At 40.4% G+C, this 8486-nt stretch overlaps 1 protein-coding gene across 1 annotated transcript in view; it reads right to left on the bottom strand.

Moving 5' to 3' along the window:
• The window catches only part of card14 (caspase recruitment domain family, member 14), a 25183-nt gene extending 16975 nt beyond the window's left edge, over positions 1–8208 (bottom strand). The window contains exons 1-7 of the mRNA XM_024289472.2: positions 8066–8208; positions 6570–6980; positions 4247–4384; positions 3842–4167; positions 1334–1483; positions 1134–1253; positions 852–977 (exon numbers count right to left, since the gene is read on the bottom strand). Coding sequence (XP_024145240.1) covers positions 852–977; positions 1134–1253; positions 1334–1483; positions 3842–4167; positions 4247–4384; positions 6570–6783 — 1074 coding nt within the window. The 5' untranslated portion in view covers positions 6784–6980; positions 8066–8208. The remainder of the gene's footprint in view (positions 1–851; positions 978–1133; positions 1254–1333; positions 1484–3841; positions 4168–4246; positions 4385–6569; positions 6981–8065) is intronic.
• Between the last annotated feature and the right edge of the window lie 278 nt (positions 8209–8486).

The raw sequence follows: 8486 nt of genomic DNA, 5'->3' as shown, positions 1-8486 counted from the left end.
AAAATCATAATCATAATTAAAAGACAATTGGAGTGGGTCTTTAAGGAACCTTGAAATATTATTATTATTGCGTATTTTTGCATAAAGGTCATTGAGATACATCCAAAGATGTTTATATAAGGAATAACTCCAATTAAAAAAAGACAAAAAAAACAGAAATCTTGTAATAATGGGGAAGTTAAACACATTTAGGAAAAAACTAAGGTCAAAGTTGTGCCTTTTATTCTTAGACAGATAATTATTTAATTTTTGGGGGGAATTTTTAAAACAAATTTTGTCCTGTCTTTGTCTATAATTTATCAAACCGTGTTTTCAAGTTCACAATAAAAAGATATTCATCTAAAACTGGATAATCACCTGTCGGCTCAGGTGTTTCATTCCTGTCGCTCATCACACAGCAGCAGGTACCGACTGCTTATTATAGAGAATGAATCACAGTCCTGTTTTGCGAGAGCCTGCATGCCTCCCGACAGTCTGCAGGGTGTGGACGCCTCAACCTGATACTACATTTCTCAAGGGAGCGTGAGGTGGAACAGTGGTTGATACAAAAGCAAACAAAGAGTTAATCTGCTGCACTCGCCAGTGAAAAGACAAACCGTTTGTCAGATGAAAAGGTGAGATTTAAGTCAGAGGACGGCTTCCTCACTAAACAAACTTCCTGTGAAGGGGGAATTTTTCCCAACTTAATCATTAAAAAAATATAATTAATAATAAACACAGATGTGCATGTGACAGGAAGTGAGAGAGACTCAAGAGGGCGGATTAATAGGAGGGGATGTTTTAATACCCTCTTGAGTCATCACAACTGAACTTAAACAATTGAAATCTCTCCTTTTCCAGCGCTCCCTGACCTGGTCTCTCTCAGCCTGCAGATCCTTGATCTGGCTCTGGATCAGCGTGCTCTTCTGCTGGAGCCTTTTGCAGTCGAGAGTGAGCTGCTGGACTTGAAGGTTCAGGCTCTCCTTCTGATCCAAAAGCTGAAAAACAAAACCCGTGTTTTGTTCTAACTGAAGGATTTCCATCATACGGAAGTGAGCACAGCTACAACATTCACACAATAGCATGTTGGAATGAGGAAACAAAATATCCTGTATATTTCCTTGTTTCATTAGAGTGCAGGAACGCCCACACACCCCTTGTTTGTCTCTCTGGAGCATTTCGTTCTCCTCCCTGTAGCACCGAAGCTGCTCCGCCAGCTGCACCTGACTGTCGATGGCCTCCGCCAAGTCCTGGGCCAGGATGTCCTGACGGGCCTGGAGGGCGTAGAAGCAAAAACGATGAAGTCACAAATACGCAGCAGCCCCACCAATCAGACTGAGGGGTTCCTTCTCACGGGGTCGAGGGTTTGAGCCTTCGCCAGCTGGCTGCGCAGCGTCCAGACCTCCTCCTGCAGCTGTGGGCTCTCGGGGGCAGAGGCGAAGCGGAGCGAGTGGCGTTTGGCGCCCATCTGGGCACTCTGCAGCTCCGACTGGAGCTGATACACCTGTGGGAAGACGTGTCAGAAACTTTTTAGGTTAGGGTATGTCAAAAAGAAAACTCATGAAGTGTTTATTTATCCCAACACAAGTTACACACAGATAGTGTCATGATTGGGTCCCCTGTCTCCTCCTCTGGCTATCAGTGGGATCCATCACCTGAATACTAGCACTTCCTGGTCTCCACACTACACTTCCCATCAGCCCCTGCTGTCCCTTTTCCATCTGCAATCACTCCCAGCAGTATTTTGTCAGAGCAAGTATCAATCTGTCTGAAAGACTTCTGGTAAATTTGTCGTGCACTTGATATTGGAATTAATAGATTCGGACAGCACTAGAGTTGCAAACGCACTAAATAGTGGGTAGGGGGTGAATGCGGACATAGTTGGTGTCCAAATTGCTTTAAAAATCCAGAGTACCAGATAGTCCCGCTCTACATAGTTTTTTTTTTAAGTAGTTAAGGATTAGGGTGGAAATTCGGACATCGTCAAGTCAGTGCGAAGTCTTGTTCGTGCCACTCTGCCAGCATCACTGAGCGTTCTCATCCTGACCTGATCTTCTGTTTCCCGCATGCTTTGTCTTCGACTCTGATAGTTTGCCGCCTGACCCGACCCTTGCCTGGATCCTGCTCATGACTGACTCCTTCCTGCCTGATCCTGATTTAGCTTCGTGGACTTTTATCTGTGCTTCACTCCTGTTCTCCTGTCTGTGCCAATAAAACCTGCAGCACTTGGATCCAGCTGTCTATCTGTTTGTGATAATCATCATTTAATAAAAACACTTTTTCTCCTTTTTAAATATATAAAATAACACTTAATCTCAACATTAGCTGCATGAGTTTTCCCTAGAGGAGCCTTTGTGTTTGGAAGAAACTGGAGAAAAGTCTCACCTGAGCTTCAGGCGACCACAGAAGGCTTTTATTTTCCACTGAATGGTTATTTTAAAGCTAGAATACATGTTCTAATCACCAATCTGTTGCTGCTCCGCTGTACTCAATTAATATTTAAAACTCGCTTGTGTCTATGCGACCCAATTGTTTTAAAGCTAAGCTTGAAAAGATTGATGCACACGTCACTTCTGACCTGGCTGTTTAACCTTTTAATCTTTGTTAATTTTTTCATTTTTAAAGAGTTTTTACTTCTGTAGTATTGCTTTAACTGTATGTCCTATGTTTATATGTATATATATACATATATATATATACTTTACGCTTATGAACACTGAAACTTTGTACTTGTGACCTCTTTGGTGGCCTTAAGCAACTAGATAGTGTGTAAGTAGAGTAAATTAGGGTCATCTAACTTTTATCTTTGTCCTTATTCTGTCGGACAGTCGTGGAATACATTTCAGTGCATATTATACTATGTATGTTGATATATGTGACAAAAAACATGTGAATTTGAATTTGTTTTTCTTACAACGATACCTTTCAGCCCAGTTCTCCCTTGAAAAAGTGATTTAATCTAAGTGGAATTGGTTAAATAAATAAACAAATAAATATTTTATAAATGAAAATAACACTTTAGAAACACGCAGCATGAATTTTGTGTAATCAGACATGGGTTTTCTTTCTGAAGTTGTATTTCTTGAGACACTTCTCTTTAGGGCTGGTATGGATTATAATTTCCAGAAATTACTCGATTTAATTCACAAAAGATTGATTTTTTTAGATTCTTTCCATTCTTCAATTTAATTTTGAGTTTACACATTTATACACATTTGTTTAGAAATACATTAATAATTTACTATATGTTTTGAATATATTTATATTTATCTGATACAATTTAAATTTTGTAAAATCTATTAATGAAATAGTGAGATTATTAATGGATTCTCAAAGCGAGAATTCTAAGAAAAATGTTTACATTAACATTGTAAACATTGTTCTGCTTCTCCTGGATGGCGTTTCAGTTTGGCCACTAGGTGGCGATCGCGCTATAGCATTACACCTTATTCCAGAACAAGAAGGTATGATCAAAAAACTGTCTTAGACCACAAATGATTACTTTAAAAATAATTCCTTAAAAGAGTTTGGAAAATTCATGGATGTGAGTTTACAAAGATGTTCATTTAGTCAGCAAAGTACGTTTAGGTTGACCGAGTGTTAGCACTAGCCGTCCTATGGGAAATTCCATTAAACGTTAGCATCAAGCTAGTGAACTTAACTTTATGTGTTAGATTAATCTCTACTTTTATGAATTGATTATTGATCTGTTAAGCTTGAATCGATTTTATCAACGTACTTCTCTTCAGAGTCAGTTGAATTGCTGTGTTGCATCATTTTTGTTTTTTATTTTGTACACATGACACAAAGTTAGTTTCAGAAACCCATGGAGGACAGACGAGTTTCTCCATCACCGACTGACCTGCAGGTTCAGGTCGTGGAGGCGCTCGTTCATGGCTGACCTCTCCTCGATGGTCGTCGTGTATCGTATGTACAAGTCGCACTTCTCGTCCTTCAGCTTGGTGACCTCCCGCTGCAGAGAGCTCAGGTGTCTCTGCAGCCGATCGTTCTCAGACTGAAGGCGTCCGGATTTCTCCTCCTGCTCCATCACGTGCCCCATCTCCGACTCCAGGGAGGCGCAGCGAGCGCTCATCCTGCCCGCCTCGCTGCGGGCCTCCTGCAGCTCCTTCTGCATCCCGGTGACCGCTCTGATCAGGTACTCGGTCAGCTCGGAGTATTTGATCAGGCCTGTGAGGAGAGGAATGCAGTTCAGACCAGCTGAGCAGAAGTAGAGCAGAAGGATGTGAGGAGACATCGGGGTGCTGACCGCTGAAGGTTGAGGGTTCTGTGCTGGGTTTGCGTCCGGTGACTTGGGTGTAGAGAGTTGGGTAATGTATCATCAGACCCTCCAGGAAAGCGATCGCTCCATTCCTTCCCTGAGCTCTCAGGAGATCCAACATGTAGCCTAAACAAACAAACAATTCAAAATACGATTCCTCATTATTACTGGAACACACGACTGCAGTCTTCAAGTTCATAAAGAGGGTCTGTTTCTCTTTCTGCTTATAGTCTTTCACCCATCATCTATGGGACAATTTTCAAACTGTTACTTTAATTATGATTAGGCTGTTTAAACAAAACATTTTTGGTTGTTGTTTGGTTGTTTTCTAGGACATATTTTCTGCATAGCGGCAGGAGTTCATTAAAAATTCCCCTCTGAGTTGTGGGAGCCACCCCCCTTTCCCATCACCCATAACTGAGAGCTCTCTGTTTACAGGCTGTCCTGCTAGCTTACAGCTCCTCACACTCCCAATCTAAGATTAGCGGTGCAACAAAAACAGCGAGTTGTGATACAGATGCCAGATTGTACGAAGAAAACGAAGAAGTTCATGGATCTAGTCGTCTACAAGCGAAAACAGCAGAATGTATTTTTCGTCTGCTCCTACTTCAATCAATCAGTCAATCAATCAATCAATAATACTTTATTAATCCCAGGGGGGGGGGGATTAGGTAAATTGGGTACTTCATCACAATTTGAATTAAAAATAAACTCAGAAATGCAATTTTAAGATTAATTCCCTTCATTTATGCCCCACATCATGAGAAAAAAGCCACAAAACACCAAAACTAATGCCGGGCGGATCAATACATAATATTCAACTCAAGTTGGTATCGGTATTGATCAATATTTCCATTTTGGTTTAAAAACTTTTCTGTATCAGTATATTTCCACTCTGTTTTAATGCTGAGCTGTTTTTTAGAAGTTACTTTTGCTGTTTTATTCAAAGTATAAGAAGTTATAAATTATTCATATTTGTATCTGTTTTGGTTTTTTTAATCGTTAAACATTTTTTATTGATTTTTTAAATTAAAGTCACTTGCTTCTTTTGGTTTGTTGAATTAACTTCTTTACTTTTTAGTTCATTTCAATATATTATTTTTTAATAAACTTTTTGCCCATTAATAAAAATATTGTCTTAATTCTGTTTTTATGTTTAGCGAGTAAACAGTAACAACAAAACTTTGTTGTTAAATTGCTTATAATAGATGGTAATTAGCAAAAATATTTAGTGTCTTCCTTAAATATGATGTAGATGCCAAACTGGCCAAAAATAATAAATATATAAATAAAGATAGCTTATTGCTAATACTAGCTAAACTCCAAAAGAGCCTAAAATTCCTCAGTAAGCTAAATTAGTCAGAAACGTTAGCCTGTTGCTAAAATAGAAGCTAAACTCCATAAGCATTAAAAAACATCACTAGATGCCAAACTGCCCCCCACCCCCTAAAAAGGGGAAAAAAAAACTATCACTATTTTTCATAACCCTCCGTTTGGAGGGCTAAATGAAGGGGAAGGGAGAAGGGAAGAATTCGGATTGGGCTAAAAAATCCTCAGTTAACAAAATCAGTCAAAAACATTAGCATGCTGCTAAAATAGAAGCTGAACTATAAATTAGCATTAAAAACACCAGTAGATAACAAATTAGCCATAAACGTTAGCATGCTGCTAAAATGTTATTTAAACTCCATATAAGCGTTAAAAACCACAGTAGATGCCAAATTAGCCCTCCCCAAAAACTAGCATGTTGCTTAAATACTAGCTAAACTCTAAAAAAGCCTAAAATTCCTCAGTAAACTAAATTAGTCAAAAATGTTTGCCTGATGCTAACTTGGTTAAAAGGTATTCTTATTTATGAATAGAAAAAAAGGAAGCTAACCTCAAAAACATTAGCATGCTGCTAAAATAGAAGCTAAACTATAAATTAGTCTAAAAAAACACCAGTACATAACAAATTAGCATAAACGTTAGCATGGTGCGAAAATATTATCTAAACTCCATATAAGCATTAAAAACCCCAGTAGATGCCAAATTAGCCCTCCCAAAAAGCTAGCATGTTGCTTAAATACTAGCTGGACTCCAAAAGAGGTGAAAATTATTGAAAATTTTGCCCTAATTCTGCTTTTATGTTTATCCAGTAAATAGTAACAGCAATTAAAAACAATTGAGATTTGAGGATCATGTCACACCCTCTGCATTTGCGAAAAATATCAATATTGGTATTGATATCAGCAATATTAACCAGTATCGGATCAATACCCAAACGCTCAGTATTGCCCCACCAAAACACCTGACTGAAGTGGTTGCTTACTGGTTCTCATGCAGCGGTTGGTGAGGTTGTGGCAGGAGATGATCTCATCCTCGTCCAAATCCGTGAGGACCCTCGCCTGCCGCAAGTACGGGATCAAGATGCATGGCCGCACTCCCAAGGAGATCCTGTGGCGGTTGTCATTGATCATCTCCCACAGTTCCTCCTCACTCATCTCCTTCAGGTCCTGGCTCTCGGGAACGCAGTTCCCAGCCATTCTGGGCGCGCTGATCCGTGCCGCCAAAGGGACGGCCCCAGCAGCGAGCGATGGAACAGCCGCACGCTGCAGCTGATCAGCAAATAAAGTGGAGGAGTCAGAGGCTGTATATCAAAAAAGGAGGCAGGAGCTTTCTTTCCACGCCTTGTGGGAGTTTATTCCAAAGCATGCAGCCGCGATTGGGCGTGTAGGAAAACCTGTAAAACAAGACTTTAATAGACAGGCCGGCACAAACATTTACAGTAAAGGTTTTTGCAAACAATCCCACGTCACAGACTCAACACCAGCACCCAACCAGCAAAGAGGGTCCTTTCCGTTCATCACATTGGTCACATTTATTGTATGTGACCTGGTCACACATCATAAACCGTGCACGTCCTTATTAATGATCGACGCGCAGCGTGTTTGTATTTAGGCGCAGAAACTTCAAACAGATGCTTTTGCCTCACACTTCATAACCACAACGAAGCAAACACGCAGACTGGAGCAAACACGGAGCGCTGAGGAGCAAAGTCCCGTCTGACACACCGCCAGCAGCGCTCCGGTGAAGGTCAACCTGCCAGAAAAGGTCAAAGACCTCCACGAGTGGATCTGCTGTTTACTGTAAATGTTCACCGTAAATGTTGCTCATTCAAACATCCCTGCAAAGCTGTGTGAAAACTCAGTAGGCTTGACACTCTGAAGCTGTGTGCACAACAAAACAGTAACCTGCTATTGAACCCTTTAACACCCGAGGTGTCACCGGTGACGCTTAAACACAAACACAAAATCTTTAACGTACTGTAACTTTTAGACCGTTAACACAATAATTATAGTAGATTCTAAAGGAGAAAAGCGGCTCGCAGCCACTGTAAAAACCTCAGAACTGAACTGATGTGGTCGCCTTTTTGGAGAATCTGAGCAGCTGATGTGGTCGTGTAAAAACACTTACAGTTACCAACTAAAGATTAACGTATGAACTAGTTCTTCCAGGTCCTGCTTAGACAGCATTAGATCTTTAATCCTTGAAATCTTGAGTTTGAGGCGTCTATATTGAGCAAAACCTGTACCTTTGATGGTTAACACTCATGACATCTAAACACACAAAAAACCTTCAAACTGTAAAAGTGTGTCAGCTGTTTCTACAGGTCTTAAAACTATGCACTTAAACTTTAACCAAAGGGCTTTAAAAGGAACCGATGACAACAGCTCTAATTATAGTTCACTCCATTACCTGAGAATTGTCTTGAACTAAAGTGCATTCCCATTCATAACCCACAGAGTTCAATATGATGTCATCCACCTGTTGCAGCTCTTTCAGCTTCAACTCTTCTGGGAACCACAAAGTTGAGGAGTGTGTTCCTGGGAATTTTGGACCATTCCTCCAAAAGTGCGTTGGTACGGTCACACACTGATGCTGCTGGAGGTGACATCCTATGACCGTTCCACGCTGGAATTGGCTCCTGAGAGAGGAACATTCTTTCACAAATGTTTGTAAAAACAGTCTGCATGTCCGAGTGTTGATTTCATAAATCTGTGGCCACGACAAGTGATTAAGACACCTGATCATTTGGATGTGAGAGCCAATACTTTTGGTAGTATTTGGTAGCATCACCATAACTTCACTCTTTTATCCATATCCTGTTCCCATGACCCAACAGATGCAAATGAAGCCGAAGCATTGACATCATGGGAGTAGATTCCACTGTGCCATGAAATAAATC

The sequence above is a fragment of the Oryzias melastigma genome, linkage group LG1, assembly GCF_002922805.2.
Source record: "Oryzias melastigma strain HK-1 linkage group LG1, ASM292280v2, whole genome shotgun sequence".
Classification (NCBI taxonomy): domain Eukaryota; kingdom Metazoa; phylum Chordata; class Actinopteri; order Beloniformes; family Adrianichthyidae; genus Oryzias; species Oryzias melastigma.
Note: the sequence above shows the minus strand (reverse complement) of the source record. Positions and strands in the feature narration are given on the sequence as shown.